The sequence below is a fragment of the Apus apus genome, chromosome 1, assembly GCF_020740795.1.
Source record: "Apus apus isolate bApuApu2 chromosome 1, bApuApu2.pri.cur, whole genome shotgun sequence".
Lineage (NCBI taxonomy): Eukaryota > Metazoa > Chordata > Aves > Apodiformes > Apodidae > Apus > Apus apus.
The window spans coordinates 108310502-108331399 of NC_067282.1; the positions used below are offsets into that span (position 1 = coordinate 108310502).

Genomic DNA, 20898 nt, shown 5'->3' on the forward strand with positions numbered 1-20898 from the left:
CAGGAAGTCCTATAGGCTCAGCGTATACATTTTCCATCTTCTTCTCCCGCGACAGGCATGACATGAAATTCTAAACAGAACTCAAGTTTCAAAGTCACTGAATGTTAAGGTTTGCAGCTTTGATACTAGGATAGAGTGGGGTCACTATCTTGGAATACTTAATTTAAATAGGTAACAAAATATTGATTTTTATTAGCATAATAAAGCCCCCAAATTATGGCCCTTCACCAAAAAAAATTTCTACTCACAAACAGACAAATGGACAAAAGCAAGGCAAAAGGGTAGTAGTAAGCTACAGGCCACTAATATAAGAAGAACAAAATGACAGCTATTATTTTGGCAGAGATAATCTATGCTGAAACACAAAACACGCACACAATTTCTTTCAATACAATTTTCTTGTCTTCCCACTGACTTCTGTGATTACCACAGAAAGCAGGGTTCTAAACACATTTCTCAATTGAATCTTCAACCAATAACAGCAAAAATTTAAGAAGAAAGATAGGGGGAAATGTATTACAGCAAAACCCACAACTTAATATGCATAAAAGTTGAAGGGAGATAAAATAAAAATGCACCAGTAGCAATGTACCATATACCTTTCATTTACTGAAATTACTAAAAAAAATTAAATAAATCCACTTAAACACCAAATTCCAGCCAGTAGCAGAAATTGTCCCAAGCCTGATCAAATTATGTAGTCATACTTTTGTTTGTAGTACCGCAATTGTAAACTAAAGAATAATTCTGAATTACCAATCGGTGTTAGGGATATGTGAACATTCGTAAGTACTTTTTCAACAGTGAAAAGAGTAATCATTTAAATAATTTACTGAGCATAACAAAACTAGAGTCTACCTTCTGGTATTCATTTTGCATTACGAAAAATAAATATTACAAAACTAGGAATTAATTCCTGCAAAAATTCAAACCAATAAAACTGCTGGGATCTCAGATGGAGGTCAGCTTGACCCAAAGAAACTCAATGTGCTAGCAAGAATCCAGACTTTAATACTAACACAGGAGAAAAGACAAATAATTCATATCAGAATTGAGAGCTCTTCATGTTGGAACATGGAAAAGTTTAGTCTCTGCTAAGCTTATAAGGCTGTTTACTACCCAGGCTTTCTGTTCAGAGCCAAAACAATCAACAGTAGAAACTGTTTAGGTGACCGTTAAATAAAAACTAGTCGAAGTTCTAACAAGAGTGGAAAATAGGAAAGATTCAGAAATGCAACAGACAAATACCAAATTATAAAAGAGCATAAACATACAAAACAGCATGGATAATACTGGCCATATTGGTGAGGGAGGAGAGATGTGAGAATGATAAATGTTAGCTCACAGTGAGAGACTGATGCTGAAAGGCAAAAATTATGCTAAAATAATACACTAATCAAAAGGAAAAGTGAACGAGAAGAAAGAAGCAGAAAAAAATTGAACAAAGGACTAAAAGTAATCATTTCTCTATATAAAGGCAGCAGAGAGGCCTCGCTTGAAATGCTGTCTATAATCCTGGGCAAACCACTAAAACCAGATAAAAGAAACAAATGCAAAGAATAGTAACAAAACCAGCTCTACATATAAAAAAAGGTATGATACAGTAATTTTTTCAGTGGTTATAAACATACCAGATACAGTGAAACAACATCACTTTCTACAAATGGCTAAAAATAAAGAAGTGATGCCTGAGAGGGACCACAAGCATGTTACAAAAAGTAAACATATGTACCACAAAAAGGTAAATTTTGACTAGCTGCAAGATTTGGTTATAAATTCCCAAGATTAATAGAAGTTGATACATGTTTAATATAGTAGGTGCTGTAAGTTTGATCATCTGCAGTGCTAAAAGCAATCTACATGAAGCAATTCTATGCTTGAATATTGAGAAGCATAGAAGATGAAAAGGATTTTGATAAACAGCCATAGCCTTTGTATATACATCAAAACCACAGTTCACATCAGTGAACATCAATGCCTGCTGATACTTAGTTTTGCCACCACTATCATGGCAAAAAAGGAATAAAAGAAGTGCAAAAGGCAGTCAATGAAAACAGAAGTCGAACCACAGAAAGCCTAGAAATGCAGACAATGAAGTATATAGAAGATAAACCTGTTGTTTTGTTTACCTTTCTTTGTAATTCAAAATAGAATTTCAGTGAAGCTGAAAAGATGACAAAACCACAGCAGTGAAAAAAATAAGTATTTTAAGACTATTAAATAGCCTTTGGAACGTGCCATACAGAAGATGTATCTGCAGCAGACTTGCAGTCATATAGGTGAAAACACTTGCAGTTTTATCAAAAAAGTCAGCCACCAACTAGGAACTTGCATCTCCTACAAAAAGTTTTATTGAAAAAAATTGTCTTTGAGGGAGCTGCTTGAACAATTAAGCATCCAGCTAACATCATAGACCAACAGTACTACTTGGGGAATTCCCTGTATTAAATAAACTCCTTTATTCACAGGCTAATACTTAATCAGTCTATGTTTTGGGGATGCAATGACCTAACAAGCACAAAAGACTGAACAATTTTCTTAGTACTTAAACCAAACTGGAGCATTTGATTCCTTACGAAGTTTAAACTTGTTTTGTCTTCAGACTCTGTTATTTTATGATTGTAGCAGTACTATAGAAGGGTATAGCAAGGAGTACTGCTGAAAGAAAGTTAGGCTGCTTTGCTTTGCAAAGGCAGAGGACTAGGCAAAACAACAAAATGTGTGATATATAGGTTGAGGGTGGTGGGTGACTGGAATGGGTTGCCTAGAGAGGTAGTGGAGGCCCCATCCCTGGAGACATTCAAGGTCAGGCTTGATGGGGCTCTGAGCAATCTCTTTTAATTGGAGATGTCCCTGCTTATTGTAAGGGGGGTGGACTAGATGACCTTTAGAGGTCCCTTCCAATCCAAGACATTCTACCTACAACCTCCCACACCATTCCTGTTCAAATTAACTCTGTGTTCATACAACTTCACAACTCAATATAATAATATATAACTACCCAAGAAAGTAAATTTCTATTTGCTAATTTTATTTAATTTCATTTAAAAATGGAACCTCGCATTTCCCATTTCAGCCTCATTTCTCTCCTTTCCTGCAAATTCTTCTAAAAGCCACGTGACAAATTTTTATAGTGGACCAAAAGAGACAGGTAAGTTTAGAACATATGTAGATGAGGGTGAAGGAAAGGGCAACAGAAAAAAGGAAGGACAGACTTAGCACTTCTAAAAAATTAAGAACAGTTTCAAAAGATAACTCTGAAACAGAAAAAAATGGCTCTTCATCACACAGCGTAACAGGCTGCAGGAGCTTCTACACTCCTAGTATTACCTTATGAGGAAAAAAGTTATTGGTCAATGAACTTATTCAATTTTTACTGTGGAACATTCACACATACTATATTACCAATTTGGCTGTTTCATATAACTAAAAAGGCAAAAAATGTTAGGTGTTCAGAGCTGAAATGTGTTTTCCCAAAGGCATTATTAACAATTAATAATCATTATACAGTGCCTTGTTTACCTGACCTTGTGTAAATTTACCAGCCTTGTAATTAGACCCATATTTTGCATATTTGTATATTCCATGCATAGGATTTGACTCATTCATTCATCCATTAAAATTTGCTTGACAGACACAGACGGATAATCAGGGTACAATTTGTATTTACTAGATTATAGAAAATTGCCCAAACTGTTAAGTTCAAGGAAAGCACATTCTTGTCTTTCTCTTGCAAAACATATAAAAGCAATTAAATATCTGATGATGGCTCCAAGGCTCCCTGAAAAAATAGCTTTTATAATCTGGAACTTGAACACAACTTTGGTCTAAAAAATATAAATGGCAGCTGGTTAAAAAAACCCAACACAACAAACAACTGAAAAATGGCAAGATTAGCATCTATATTTTCCTTTAGGCAATGCAACCAAGTAATTCTTCAGTCAAAACCACCTCCTATAAAAGCTAACACCTGAGTATTAAGCACAACTTGACTGGAGCAAATGCCCTGTATTTTGGAAACTTGGGAAGATTTTTCTCCCATTTAACTACTTTCCAGCAACTTCCTAACTTCCCGAGTGGTTCGAAGAATTATCTTAATGACTTTCCTGATCAGAGCAGTCTTAAAGTTCAAACTTTTTAAGTATTACCCATAATAATTACAAACTATTATTACATATCTTTAAACGTTTGAGAATAAGGTTGATTATTAGGCAGTCTGTATACATAATGTTCCACCCAGCAAAAAAAAAGGTATGTGGAGAAAGCAGCTATTGTCAATACACACCTCTAGAGACAGAAAGGTATGGAATATCTCTAGTGAGCGTTCGGTATGGAAAGCAACAATACAGAACAGAAGGAGGAATAAAACAATTTGTTTCCCTCTGTGAAGGAAGATGGGAGAAAAAAAATAGGATAAAAGGCCACTAGTATTGTCAAGGTATGCCAGTATCTCATAAACTTGAGACAGTCTTGTTCAAGTAGACAAATATTTTACATTTTTCTTCTGAAGAAGTGTCCCGTAAACCTTATCTTCTTCATTAGTACCAAATGCCAACCCCTCTGCAGGTCAAACAAGGAAACACACATGCAGGGCCAGTTTTGCTTCCATTCTAGAAAACTGAGTGGAAGCCAAAGGGGAAGACTGTCTTTTTTCTGGGGAAGAAGGATGTTACAGTAAGTATTCATTATCTGAGGGCATGGACTATTGCAGGTAGTATCTATTTTCATTCAGACCACTGGTGAAGATCACTGAAGATTACTACCAGCAACTGAAATTCTCATAAGCCATCATCAAAATTTTGTAAATGCCAAAAGTTATGGGAACTGCCTCAAGATGGATGGATACTTAGCCTTAGTGTTTCCAGCATCAAGACTAGGTTCTTGCAGTGTTTTGTGTACCACTGAATTTCTCATTCCTCTGTTTATGACAGAGTCCTCAAGTGAGGGACAAAACAGAGAGCACACTTAAAAGCTTACCATGATTCTAACTACTGGGAATGACATTTTCTAAACATCTACTCCATCACTTTCTGTAGGCAGGACAATGCTCCAACATCCCAGTTCCAAAGTTGAAGGGTGTCCCAAGAGTTCCAAAACATTTAAGAGACATAAAAAGCAAAACTTCATTCATAATGCTATTCAAACATAGTTGGACTAAAAACAGCTAATGAAGTCTGCTAGAAGAATTGTTATCAAGAAACTACCACAGGCAGTGAGAGAGGTCCATCTTGGATATTCTTTCACTAACCTGTTTGGCTATTTCAAGGACAGTGCTGCTTTTCACTCTGAAGTTCTTCTCTATTGAGAAACAGTTTTTAACAGCCTCCTAGTGCTGTATCATATTTGATCCCTTCCAGACGGTTTAATGTCTCATTACTAGAGGATAAGGAGATATTTGTAACTAAAGAGTTACCTTCAATTAAGATGAGAATGGAGAGAAGGAGAGGGAAAAACATCTGTCTAGATGCCTTTTTACTGGAAAAAGTATTGGCCTGCAATCACATGGACTTCACCAATATGAGAGACTCAAGCCTTGATTATGATGCTGGCTTTTAATGCACAGATCTGTGTCTAGAAAGGCACTGGCTTAGTTTATGTAGACACTAAATGTTCTTCTTATTATGAAAGCTTCTATCACTCCTAGATAATTTTCCTTAATTTCATTACAATCTCAGATGCTCCTCAACTACGTATTTACTACTCAAGCTTTTTTCTGCATGTCATCTGTTTTCTGAGTGGCATCTTGCCACTAGCCTCATGAACCCCTTCATAAATGGACTCCACAGAAACATTGAAAATAAGATGTTAAAGTAATCCCTGGCCATTTTCTTGGCAGATAACACAGGCTTAGTTTCTTAACTCCAAGTCCTTAAGCTGTCTGACTCACACTTCCTAGGAAGTCTCCAAAGACATATCAGATCATGTAAAATTTAAATTTATGAATTCCCTACAAGGTATTTCAGTCTTTCACTTAAGGGGCTGGGGAGAGAGCAGGGGTGTTTGATTTTAAAACTACCTTATGTTTAATCAGCCAGGAAACTCTCTCAAGGACCATATCACAATTCAGTTTACTCCATTATTGCTACTTCACTGATTGGGTTAATTTATTTTTTTTACAAAAACCTAACGAGTTGATCCCCAAAAGATGCCTCATTAAGGGAGTAAGACAGTATAAATGCTGATCCCTTATCAAAGAAAAAGAGGTAGAAAGCAGTAGGAGGGAGGGGGAATTTGATTAATTGCTTCCTTCAAAAAAGCATAAAACCCACATGCAAATACTAAAGAATAATGTGAAAAAGCATCACCAACACCGCATGAACTACTGGAAGACAACCTAGTATTTCTAAATAGCTGTATTAATATTAATGTCATTATTCATAAATATACACATATGTATATATACACACACCAAAAAGATAAATTCTACCAAATTGAAATTCTGCATTCAATCTTTGCATTTGATAGGTGGTCATATGAATGAGTAGCTTAGTATCTGTTATTTCTTTTGCAAGATCATCTAGCATGAACTGCCTCAAGCATGAAAAAAAAATTACACAGTATCCAGTAAAAATTATTACGGTAAATACAAAAGTTCTTGCAGAAATCTAATGTAATACTCTGCAACAGAATTCACCATATGTCATTTTGTGTCTTAGTATGCTGGGGGGTGAGTGAATTCTCTGTTTTTAAACAATTCTGGCGCCTTTGTAGTACAGTCGAATGTTGCTTTGGATATTAAATTGAGAATTTATCTTAAAGGGAAACAAACAACTTCGCTAAAAATTAGACATTTATGACTTGCAAATTACAGATACTAATTATTTTCAGTATATACAATTATGATATTCTCAAGAGGTATTAATTTTGGGACAGATGTGCTTTCATCATGTAATTTGGAAATTAAGTTACACTCTCACGTATGGGAACTCAGAAGTCTGAATTTGTGTAAAGATAGGATTGATAGAGAGGAATTTTGTCTTGCTAATTTTCTCTCTCTCTTCTCTCCCCCCTTTTCTCTCTCTGATGAGAGCGTGGCCAGCAATCCTCACAGCTGGGTTGCCTTGCACTCAAAGGAATGGAAGCTGACTGCAGAGTTGATGAGGATACACTTCTACTTGACTCCACCTCCTATTTTGTCCTTTCAGAGAATTCTAGCAAATCCAGTAACTTCTAAAAATTTAAACAATTAAGACATAATAACTGTAAAATTTGCACAATGCTAAATACTTCACATCCATAGCAGAGGGAAGAAATTAAGTGTTGCTAATGTAAGTATCTTTAAAAAGACATTAAATATATACATAATCCAACATTAATACAGAAATTCCAACAAATGGGGTGAAAAGGAATAATACTGCTACACTGGCCATATTTCATTAGGAAAGGAAAGCACAGTATTACAAAAATACTCTCAAAACATGTGCATGCCTATAATCTTCAAAGACAGGGTGTGACAAGTGATAAAGGAAAAAAGAATACAGGAAAAATGCAGCTAAATAAATCTCTGGGATGATATTATTTTTGAGTGGGTGCATTTAATTTAAGAAATCTATTTGGGAATACATTCTTTCTTGTTTTCCACATATGAACTCTAGCCACCAATACAGAAAGGAAAGAGACAAGACAAAAAAAAAGTACTGTTTTCTGGTCCAGTACAAAAAACCTAAACCAATCTTTAAGCATCAACATTTTGTTTATATTGCTCCGTAAGAGGCTGAAGGCAAGACATTTGGAGTATCTGCTGCAATTCTGAAACTGAGATTTTTATTTTTAAATGGAACTAGTTCAATCACTCAATCTGGAGATATTTACTGATAGGTGTAGATTTTTTTATGCCTCTCTTGCAGAAGCCACTTACAAAATAATGATTTTGTTCAGGAGAAAAGGAAAACAACTACTTGTCAAATTTTGCAGAGCCTTAATTTTCATGTAGAAACCTGGTCTACCTTTGGAAAACCTCAGAAATGTTTCTCATACATTTGTGGATTCAAAACCTAAGACAACCTACTAGTCCGAAGATACATGTATAGCTGAAACTCTTCAGATGAAAGAAAGTGAACAAGAATATAATTTAGCCGCTGTAACAGTTTTACCAGGACTACACAGCTTTCCCCTCACTTATCAGATGCTGCAGCTGTGGGCAGACTGAACAGACAATGATCTTCAGCATGGCATGCAATATGGGAGGTTCATCTTTAGCAATAAATGGGCCTTTAAAACAGTGTGCCATCACAGAATGCATGGGACTAAAGCACAGGAAGACTTGCCAATTGACCAGGCTCAATTTAAAAGAAAAACAACAAACAAACAAACAAACAAAGTACAAAAAATAATCATGTTCATACGAATAAAAGTAATAGAATAACTAATGTTCAGTAGATCTGAAGCCAAACCCAGCCAACCTGACTGGAAAGTTTCAAAGATCCTTCAGAGACCTACACATAGGATGCTACATATGGGCCAACACCTGTTCTGGAGCACTGCTTTACTATCTGATTACACACTGGAACAAGATTCTGCACAAACATCATACTTTCTCCCAGATTAGGCATAAAAAGCAGTTATTTTCTTAAAGCTTGGGAATTAAATAATATTTTTTAAGAATTCGTTTGCATCTATCCACTGAATGAAATAGTGGCACTCTGTAGAAGAGACTGTGTAGCACTTACAAGACCCTGACTTGTGAACAAGTCACAGTGAAGCAAATGCAAAGCCCTTTTTATTAAGCCATGTCTAATGTAATGCTACGTTTGCCACTTCTTCCTGCAGATGGGAACATTCTCACTTAAAATGAAGTAATACCTCTTTTTAATCTCAGATATCTAAAACTTCACTGCTCTAAAGACTGTTTCTCTTAAACCTGTAGAAGTACAGGTTTCATGAGTCAAGAGGAGCGACAAATCTCATCTTTAGCCCAGCACAAGCTACCAGAATTGATACTGGTGTCTCCTAGGATATAAAAAACCTTTTCAACAATTTGTTATCTCTGTTATTGCTTAAACTTCTTTTGGCCACTGTAAAATAAATTAGTAATTCCCCAGAAGTCTCATTCAGCTAGGGAGTTGCCTTCCCTCTCCTCAGGTACAGGAATGAAGACACAAAGGCAGAGGAGTTTAGATAAACAGTGCTGCCCAGACTGACCACTCTGTGGCTTCTTCACACATATGACTCACTTCCAGGAACCAAGCTCAAAGGTCTCAACTACTCATTTGATCTGTACAATCCTTGAATGCTTACAGATTCATTCATTTTCTCTTGTTGCACAAAATACTAAATAACTTCAATAACTAAACAGCTGTTTAAGTGAAATTTAATGTAAGTTTTTCAAATAACCTTCTAACTACAAAGCTCCTATTTGATGATATTTTAAACACAGGAATCACTTCTGTTGACCTTAACTAATTTTTCTAAGAGTATTTTACCAAGAAATAGAGTGGTGATTAAACACTACTGGAAATATTTCTTGACAACTTTAACTGCTCTAAGCCATTAAAAAAAATCCTTTAACATCTAAGGGTAGGAAAAATAAACAGCTGTAAGACCCATTCCTACTATGCCAAGGAAAACTTAGATGAAGTTTTTTGTGTACGCCCTCTCACCTCCGAACCTGCAATGATTTTCTTTTTCTGACAACCACATCTTTTTTAGGTCATGGACATCAAACTTATCCTTTTGAACCAGTGAAAATACAGTCTCTTCAGCTTCAGATTTTAACTTCAGTTCTCCTGAGGGCTGCAAGGTGCTTGAGTGCTGTAAGCATTGCTAGTTATGCATACATCAATTAGCATCAAGTATTAAAGGCCAACAGACCTTGTTAACTTGTGTCATCTCCTAGCAAGCTGGTTATAATGAATTTTCTATTAAAAGTGTCTGAATAAGACTTAATCTGGTTTGTTATTTCAGTAATTTGTTGCTCCGAGTTATTTACAGTGTAAAACATTAATAGTACCAAAATTCCATGAGAACCAATGGTTTTAAAACTTACTTTAAGCCTATTGGACTTTTGTAATGTCTCAAAACACTACTGTGATTGTTTTTGATAAAAAATTTAAATTGAACATACAAAAAACCTAAACAGATTTAAAGTGTCTCTCTAAAACTACCATAAAAAGAAGATGAACACTGATCCTTTCAAGACCGGTGATTTGCATAAATCCTCTTGTGATTCATGATTTGTTATTAAAATAGTCTCAGAAGCAGCAAATCCTATGAAACTATATAGCATCCATAGCACTTCTGTCACTCCAAGGTATTTAAAGGAGGGCACATCTGCTCCCTTTCTCGTTCCCAGGCACTATTAGTAATGCAGTTCCGACAGACCTCTCCATAGGCTGCACAGATCTGCCCAGGATTTTAAATTCTTGGCTACAGAATCTTGTAGCAAATACTGCTACTGGTACACCACCGCTACATACTCTTTAGTCAGTTTAAAGCCTTATCAGATACACAGAACTGCAACCATACCTCTATAATGCAGCACAAACATCCTCTCCAAGTGTTGCCAAAATTCATCATTGCTTCGACTGAGGCTACAGATCAGTTCCAACAGAGTACCTTCAAAGACAGTGCTTTCTGTAATCCTCTGAAGACAGCAACATCTTGTTATTAGATGAGTGATTCAATCACCTAGGTAAACATTACACACTTGGTGGCAATCATAACCATGACCATATTTACCTCTGGGCACACTTCCTGTAACGTGATCTCCACAATACTGCCATTTATAAGCCTAAGCAGACAAATTATTGTGATAATAAGCCCTTACATTCCTGTATTCTGCCTACAGAGGAAATTACAAAGTTAGGTTCACTCTACTGAAGCACTCCCCATTTCTCAGAACCTGTTTGATACAGTAGCCAGCCTGGAGGGCCATTTCTACAATAAGCTAACAGAGCTACCAAGTATCTTTAAGAGTCTTCTCTGGCAAGGTACCAGACTGTGGACTTAAGCACTAGGAAGAATCAACAGCAGATACTACTCCTTTGCATGTTCACTCATTCTCAGCAGCTAAAATTCCGAGTGCAGAAAGTGGCACTCAGTCTCACTCACTCATCAGTGACATGAATGCGTTTCCGTCGCGACTCGTAAAATCCAATGAGGAGAGTTAAAGCTTTTTTAAAGACCTATCGATCATCGCTTTGAAACAACTAAAAATCATATTGATGCTGTAAGTCTAAACCAAACAATTCCTTTACAGAGTAGATGACAGAGAAGTTGCAGTAACAGTGAATCAATTCCAGCTAATAGATGCTATGAGTGTTGCAACAAATAACTGCTCACTCACCCCCAAAATGCACTACACATGGCGACCAAAGTGCTATCTCTTACTATTCAACAAACAAATTATATCAACAAAGACAGATGTATAGTACTTTCATATGGTAGAAAACTGACTGTTCAGCTCAATAATCAAGATATTTCTACTTTCCCCCTAGTTAACCAAAAGGCAATTCGAAATACAACCTGTTTGTCAATCTCAGTCAAGGAAAGAATCAGAAAATGCTACTGTGGAGGGGAAAAGAAAACTCTTGCTAATCTGGTGGCAGCCTCACTTTCCTCTCTCAAGTCCCCAGTAGACTGTGAATGGAATCACATTAAACTTTTTCTCTTTTACTCCAGTTGCTTTCCATTCTCCCTTGACTTAGGAGCTTTCAGGGCTAAAAATAAGTGCCTCAGTTTCTGCAGATATAAATCAAAATGACAGTGATAAAAGTCCAAACTTGGAAAACTCAGAAATCCACGTCCATAGAACAGGAAGATCTCAAAACAATCGCTAGAGTTAATTTGATGACAGATTCTAGGTGACTGTGCCTACCACATCAGCTGATGTCGTGATTCCTTCTTTTTTCTGGCCCTAACTACTCTTCATCGCGTGCCCATATACCTCTAATACTATTAGCACAAAAATATATAAAACAATCTAACATTGCTACCACTAAGAACCTTTCCCTCATGCTTAAGAGATTTCTTACCCCCACGCACCCCACCAAACAAAAAAGCTTTCAATACATGACTGTTGCAATAACCTGATTACAAAAAGTCATCATCATCTACAATCATATTTTTCACCTGTTCATGTGGTGTACACCTGTGGGTTGTTGGCAATACACTTGATTGCAGCGTGGGAGATTTCAGGTTCACAACGAGCCCTGTCATCTTTGCTGTCTTACAGGAATATGCCATGCAATCCCCAAACCTGTGTGAACGCTACAGTCTCTTACAATATTATCTTGTTTATAAATCTTCTAATTTTTAAGTGCGCAAAATACCAATGCAAAACCCAAGAATACAAATACAATAGTCAGAACATCAATAGATATATCTATATAAAAAATAATTCAAAGATCTTGAAGTGCACCAACATGCTTTTATACTGTGACCTAATGTGCAAGCAGTAGACCACCCCACCACAGGTAAGAAATGAGAAATTTTGAGGGCTACTGAACACTGAATTTTCACAGCTGAACAATATGAAGTTATTTATCAGTGTTCAATAGGCTTCAAACTCACTTCTACCTATGGGTTACAGTGGTCCACTAGAAAAAGACTGAAAATCAAAAAGTGCAATATAGGTTGGACCAGTACCTTTAAAAACCATTTCAAGTTTGCATCATGTTACACATTTTGAAAAACATTGAAAGATTTCAAGATGCCATACACTATTACCTAACTAGACAGCATATAAAGAGAATCTATGTAAAACAAGGTTTTAGCCTATAAATACACTAATAACAATACCACAGGTGTATACTTAAAATCAAGATTTAAAAACTGCTGCTTCAGGGACAACTCCCCAGCCCGACCAGTTCAATATGAATTTTGCTGCTGCTCACATGGCATATACAATATGTCACGGTTTTTTTAATTTTGTTCTTTTTAGTTGGCAAAACTAAAACCTCAACAGCCGAATAAGATATGGGATTTGCTTTATGGATGTGAATACTGATTTTTATCCTCCTTTTAGAGAGAAAATCTAAGAGTAGGCATTTATTTACCAAGTGCTCAAAAGTGAGTATTTGAATATTCTAGTGGGAAACATAGAACAGTTTCCATCATAATAATTAGATCCACTTACTATAAATGAAATTACACCCTCCTCATGCACAAAAGTTGGTCAGTTTTTCCATTCATGCTTGCTTGCATATTTCAGCTTTCAGGCATTCCCTAGCATGGATGTTTCACTGATGGCTGAGGGTAACACTTCAAAAATGAACTAGCTAAACAAACTTCCCAGCAGCACTTGACAGAGCTACACCTATTCTTCCCCATTTCCAAAGCAGTACAGAATTAATTACCAGTTCTATGGATCTATTGTAAGTATAATAGACTAAAGAGCTATCACAGACACATTTATTGTAAAAGCACAATCCCAAGAGTGTCTAGTAGAGGGCCAAAACGATTAACACAAATGCTTTGTCAGATCAAAGATAAAACCTGCACCGCCCAATTGAGGAATGAATTAGAACAGTGGGTTATCTTTCAAATTAACCAGGGCAGTTAGTGAGGAAAATTTCATGAAAGTGTAATTCTTAGCCTTTGTGAATCCACACAGCAGGCATTCTGCCAGCTGACAAGATGATGAAATTTTCATGCTTAAAAAAGCCCTCTTCATTTCCCAATTTAGATTAGCTAGCGTTTCTCTCTCTTTTCATCTATTTGCTCTTCTGAAGTAGAATTAAAAAAAAAAAAAAGAAAAAGCTCACAACACGATCAATCTCTCAGAATAATGCGTTTCTGAAAAGAAATAAAATCTTCACATGTAATTTTTTAGATATATTTACAGTTAGGAGTAAGATTATAAAAATTCATATTGTTAAATACCATTAAGAAATCCAGAAATGCTGCAATAATCATAGATATGTTTTGGAATACAGATATAAAACTTTCCAGTGTTTAATGGTAAAAAATGATTGCAGAAACAGAGTATTTTATATAAAGGTGAGTAATTTACAAAAACAATGGGATTGTAGGAGGCTTACGAAATCCTATTTATGCACTTTCATTTGTATCTCTTTAAAGGAAACAAGTATATCAACGTTGTATTTATTTATCAGTTTTACTGATAAATACAGTTGCCAAAGAGGGCAAGTATGTTTTTCCAGTTTTAGATTTTATGGCACTCTTTGCAGCCCCTAAATCTACACAGCTACATCTAAAAGCATTTCAATAGACTAAAGGAAACAACATAAAATTATCCTAAACACTTAAAAAATCTGATTCAAAGCTCACTGAAATAAAAGTACGCTTATTTATTTCAGTGAGCTGTGGATCAGGCTGAAAGGTTCTTGACAGGGCCGTCTTCATAAAAGGTAGCTCATTATTTAAAGGTTAAAAAAAGTCATTTTTGCAGTTTATGCTTTTTAATATGTGCTATTTGTCCAACACACAAAAAACAGCAGTATCTAAAACTAAACAAAAAAAAAAATGGAACAACAAAGTTGGACAAAGTATTTTTCTATATAAATATACAATAGGAGACTTAAATAAGTGTCTCAAAGTTTCATTAATGTCTTGTTCAGACAGTTCTCTGCTATACTACTTCTGGGTGTGTCTTTATAGAATTACATGCATTAGTGCAAACACCCATATGATGAATTTCAACTCCAGCTGTTATACAGTCACTCCAAGTACTCAATGAAAGGAATAAACTAAACTGCTTCTCTAAGTGCTATCAGGACAAAAAGTTTGCTTGTCCAACTCCACGGAAAGGCCTTCTTTAAATTGAAAATTATTACATAATTTGGAAATTACTTTTTGCCATAAAATAATTATACATTTCCAGAGTCTGAATGTATAACCAAGTTTGTAAGTTTTTACTTACAGGGTAACATAAATGCGTTTTGAAGGACACTTCATTATCTTATGTACCATGTAATAAGATACGTTACAGATTTTAATACAATGTAAGCAAATTGCAAGGTTCAATATTCAAACATTTCACAGTTTGGTTCACAGCTTGGTCTTAAAAAAAAAAAAGAGTAAAATATTACATCACTTATTGTGCATTTTATGCATGTGTTTTCTAGCACTATATGCTAGAAATTACTTAGCATGTGGCACTGTGTATTATCATAATGTACATATATTAAATAAAAAAATCTTAATCATAAGTAACTTTCATACAAAAGCAACCTGTGTAAACATATTGACACATTGTTTAATAACACGTATTGTATTATACTATATTACATTACAGTAATTGAATTATAATTTTTCAGTCAGTTGGACTTCACAATAAATTACTGTGAGAGCTTGCATTTTGGCAACTACTTGTCCAAGTCATCTACCTTTAACTTGCACAGAAAGGAAAAATCTATCCTGCCTTGTAAAATACAGGCTGAATTTAAATACTCTAAGAAAGTCTTGTGCTCCTTTTGATGCAAAGGCCTTCAGAATAAGTATTTATACATTCAGAAATTATCGCATTAATAGAAAAGAGATTAGAAAACACTTACCTACAATTGCAGTAAGAACTAATATAGAAGAAAGATAACACAAAATGCACACTTAGAATTAAAATACAATGATAATTTTTAGCATTGCAGCTGCTGTCTGCAAACACATTTTAGTACTTTTGCTAGTAATATGTTTAGTACTGATACATCACAAATTAGGTAAGCTATTAATTTCCAAAGTTTTCTTAAACAATTTATGTTTCTGAGTACGTAAAACATTATGAGCATCCAAAACTCTATGAGCACCTTCAAAATTTATGTCTGTCCTGAAAGCTGTGAAACCAGGCAATATTGAACAAGCAAAAAAGGCCGGCAGGCAACAGGATGAGAAGATGTATGAAAATTTGACCAAAATGTGATGTTTCCAGCATATCGGAGGTGAAAAATGTATCAATATAAAAAAAAAAAATAAAAATCTTGGTTTCTTCCTAACCAGTCACTGCTTTGGACAGTGCAAAAAAGAGAATTTAAAGTATTACACTTCTCCCCCCCTCAACAATGCCATACAAAGCCAACAGCTACTACTGGCATTTTGAATTTTCTTGCATTGCCTCCCAAAAGAGAATTATGTCAAATTAACTACCCATCTTTCTACTCTTTTTTTTCCCCTCTCAATCTTTATGAAGCAAGATCCATTGCATTTTCACTCTTACTGTCCTTCAAAGAACTTTTACAGACATACATTCATTTTTCCTTTTCACAATTTAACACTATACATCAATTTCGACCGGAGAAAGAGAACCACGTTTCAGTTACATGAGAAATTGATATCTGCATATTTTATAGGCTTCATAGATTTTCTCAAAAGCATTACGATAATAAACATTACTTTTTCATCTAAAAAACTGGAAAACAGAGCTCCTATATCTGTACTAATGCTGACACACACAGTTACAAAAATTTAAATACATCTGACTATGGTGACTTGAGATTCAATTGAGAAAACAAACATTCTAAATTAGTATTTTAAATAAATATTTCATTTTCATAAAGTTGGATTTTGACATCACTATTACCTTGGACTATAATGCAACATACAGACTACAAAAAAAACCCACAACATGTCAGTCCCTAAAATCTCAGCACCACGGAGAAAACTCACTTCAAATGGCACAGTATTTTCTGAGTACTTACATTATAGTATTTTCTGAGGTAGCGTCTAATATCCAGCAGTAATTTATTGCTCATTTGAACCACAGAGTTGAAAGGAGGCTCTTCACATTCAGTCTTACTGCACCTTTGCAAGCTGGGTTCAATAAATCGCCCCTGAAAATGTAAGTGTAAAACTAGTATGCATCATGACAACAGATGATGGTTGCAGAACTTATCACAGAACTTACCACACAGTACATACTTCTTTAAAATAAGAGAGCCTTTAATATCTAGGCCTTCCTTCTTCCCACCACAGTTGGCCATACCCATATAAAGCTTCTCTGACCTACAGTTTTCCCATTCTCTTAATGTAAGGTCTTTTGGAGAACAGGCTTCTTTACCTACTAAAAAGTTAGTAATTCCAAAAATGATGTTGAGTAAAAAAATTACATCTATGGACAAATCACACTCCCCTGTCTCCCCCTAAAAAACACCGTTTCATTGCTTTATCAGGGACACCAAGTTCTGCACAAGCCCACTGATCAGAACATTGGTACCAACCTTGTAGAAATCAATTATGAAACTACCAACAAGGCTGTAGAGACAAACCTCATTAAATAAGAATGACATTATCATCTTTTATTTTCTCCAACTGCAAAGAATAGCTCTTAACAGTTTTAAGCCATCTCGTTGTTTCATACTTCCAAAACCTTCTGAACACCCGACATTAACATTTCGGAACCTGGAAGTGATGCCTGAACAGCTGAAATACAGTTGGTAGAATTCTCATTAAAATAAGAACAACCTTCTAGGTTGAACACTTACAGAACTTTCAGGAATTTTTTTTTCCAGGTAGGGCTTAGCTTTTGTGAACGAACTGGGCTAAACCCCCACCCACAATAGTATTTAATTCCAGGTGGAAGAGAGAGGGGGGGTCTGTGTTTGGTTTAAGGTTTTCTTCTGTTGTTTGGTAGGATTGGCGCTTTTTTTTTGGGAGGGGGAGGAGGGATTTTTAGTTTCATGTTTGGAGTTTTGTTTTGTTTTCAAAGACTTTGACATTCACTTCTCTCCAGTTAGCCCATCTGCAATTTGTCAAGCCTACATGCAATTAACTATCTTATTTATAGCAGAAGTCAAGGATTCACAAAGTATCACTTGATTTTTGTGTCTTTTCCTCTTGCTTGCTTCCAAAGACTGCTTTATTTTGATTTAAAAAAAACACAAAACATCTGTTGTTTGTCCAAATTAACTTAAAATAATTACTTTTAATTTAGATAAAAGATTTATTTGCTTTCTGTTTCAAGGTTTTCAGTACTCTGAAGCTCACTAATTTGCCAATGACTAAAACATGCATAACATCGCTGTAGAGTTAAATACTTGGCTCTGTTTCAAGTTTGTGATCCAAGGTCAGAGATACATTTTTTGGCAGACCTTCTCAACAAGAATGTACCCCTATGACTTCTTATGTTCAATACACAAAGACAGAAAGATAAAACAGAAAAACCTTACTGTCAACTAGGGCTGTGGGATGTAGCAAGATAAACACAAGTTTCAAAAACACTTTGTTCCAATTAATACGATTTAGGATAAGAAACTGCCAGTTCAATATGAAAGTTTCATTAAATGGAGAACTGGAAGTTACTAAGGTGTTAAGATAAGGTTTCCTTACAAAGTTATGCTAACAATTATTCACAACTGTGGGCAACAAGATTAATGAAGTCAGATAATCTCACATTTCTGCTAGACGACACAGCTGAAATGCAAAAACGGGAAAATATTTCAACACTGTCCTATCAGCAAATTTCTGCTCTACAGCTATAAATAGCAGAACTCAAACAATATGGTATCTTCATATGAATCCTATTGGAAAAGCTGTTCTCTCTACATGTATTTTTCTCCCTCACCGATGAACAGAAATGAAACAGGAAAAAAAAACTAACCGAACCATCAAAGACATTGTCATAAATATTTTCTGTTCCACATTTGAGGCAGCAAAACTTGAATCTTTCGCAATCCCTGTATTTCTCCTCATCAGTGAGCTGAGCTGGGCCACCAACCAAGGCATCATTCTCCTCATCTTTATGGTAATGGTGATGGACTCTGAATTGGGAGGGATCCAGTCCTATTAATAAGAAACAGAAATTTCAAAAGACTAAGAGGTCAACCATGCAAGTAGGCTCATTTTTCATACGTATAGTGAAGCAGATTCAAAAGAAAGTTACAAAACATAAATTCAGAAGCTGAAAACCTCTCCTTCGCAGAACCTCCTCTATGACACATAAAATACATTTTACCATCTTGAACCACGAATAAAGGTTCACAAAACATGAAGAAATCTTCTTACTTATCTTCTTACGCAAGTTTGCTTTATAAATAAAACAAGCACACTGCACTATCATGCAACAGAACATCTTGTTTCTGAGGAAACCACACCTAACGGATGGCTTTATTGTTATATTCTTCTTCAGTTGCACTGAAAATACTCCAATAAAAATGTGCATCGCTATTAAGAAACAGTCTTTAGATCAAAATGGCACCATTAAAACTGAAAACAGAAAATAAAAACCCCATTAAAGAAACACGGGTGCACTGCTATTACCAACTCCTTCAAGTCTGTATACCACTGCCAACTCTGATTTCAATGCAGTGGTCGATTTCATTTTGGCTCAGTGGTTAACAGCATGTAGGTTTCAATCTAATGCAGTGGTTAAAATTCAGCAGCAGCATTTAAAACAGCAGCACTGGAGACAAAATGCTTTATTTTTGATTGCCAGAACTCCAGATTTTAAACAAATAAATACACAAAAGAGATCCTAAAAATACTGATTCAACCACAAATAAGTAAATAAGCAAGCAAGCATGAAGTTCACTGCCCTAGGAATAAGACTGCCAAAGTAAACTTAATAAAAATCCACTGGTTTTGTCATCCTTTGTCATGTGCAGCCTTTTAAAAGCCCACGTATCCCATTTACAGGGTTGGTTTTTTTTGTAAAGTCTAGCAAATAGCACATGCTAGAAAAAAAATAAAGGAGCATGTAAAAAAAAGTTCAGAAAACCATGGCTTACTTTATTACTAAGAATAATTGATCAAAGAAAAGCACTTTAAAAAAAAATTAACAAAGACTAATTATGCCAGGTAACAGATTACAATGCATTATCCTATATCCTGTGTAAATTTCAACAACAAATGTAATAATTACTATCGAAAGAGCAAGAAAGATTACAAGTAGAAAGTACAGCTGTACCTTATAGTTCTTCTTAACCTTACTATACAGTACTGGGAGACTTAGAGAAAATGTTTGGGAATAATACTTGGTTAAACTACACAAATATTATTGCACATATAAAAGTTGTGTTAGGCAGGCAGATGCAGACTGTCTTTACACAAAAGATTTGAGATGTGGGACTATTACTGCTATTCTGAGTTTCTATTTTGCAACCATAAAACAATTTCAAGGACAAGGAAAAATTTCATTGTCAAATGTTTATTTGGTTCTTGACAGAATAGGGGCTTCACTAAAATGTAATCTTCCCAATTTTAATTTTAACAAAAGAAACAAATGTCAGCACATAAGTGTAAAAATTCACCTCCAAGAGGTTCTTAAACTTTTAGTATAGTTCTCTACTATTCATTAAAAACAAGAAAACAAAGCAAAAACCATTGCTAATAGTTTATTTTACAGTCTAATACTTATGGTAGATCCCCCCCAAAAAAACCCAAAAAAACCCCCCCAAAACAACCCATCAAACTGTGGTGGGTTTTTTTTCCCTGTTTTTCTTTTAAAGGGTTAGTAATAAATTTGCTGTTTTACAAAACATTGGGTATGTTCTGCAACACACAGGTAGTAGATAAAAGGTTTAGAAAGAGGACTTGAGTTTAGTATTAAGATTTTGCAACTAAGTATGTAGTAAGTTTGATCTAAGTTAGTAATGGTGAATACAAACAAAAATTTTAAGTTTACTCTGGGTTCAGAAGTGGAACTTGAAAATATCATTGCAACTCTCTGATACAGATGTCAGTAAAGTTCCTCTGTAAGTCTGACTTTGATTCCTTCCCAAAAAGCAAAACTAGAGTAAAACAGTTCACTAAATAAAATATAAAAGGAGATAAATTCGGTCTTCAGACAATTGCAGTTTTCCAGTATTCAGTCAAAACCAGTCAGAGCAAATGACCACCTGGATATTTGGTAATAGTTCAACAGAAATTTTTTTTTTAAAGTTACTCATTGGAAGGATTTAAGTCACACCTATCTCTGAACTTCCTTAGCTGTTTTGGCTGGAGAAAACAACAGGAAAAATATGATGATTCAAGTGTACATCTAACTTCTAGTGTGCAAACAGCTCGGGTGAA

At 35.2% G+C, this 20898-nt stretch overlaps 1 protein-coding gene across 4 annotated transcripts in view; it reads right to left on the reverse strand.

The window, feature by feature from the left end:
• Positions 1-20898, reverse strand: part of POLA1 (DNA polymerase alpha 1, catalytic subunit) — a 202625-nt gene that overhangs the window by 91784 nt on the left and 89943 nt on the right. For all 4 annotated transcript variants that reach the window (XR_007888390.1, XM_051608243.1, XM_051608242.1 and 1 more), the window contains exons 33-34: positions 18488-18669; positions 16590-16721 (exon numbers count right to left, since the gene is read on the reverse strand). Coding sequence is in view for 3 of the 4 variants with exons in the window: in XM_051608243.1 (XP_051464203.1) it covers positions 16590-16721; positions 18488-18669 (314 nt within the window). In the remaining variant the exon portion in view is untranslated. The remainder of the gene's footprint in view (positions 1-16589; positions 16722-18487; positions 18670-20898) is intronic.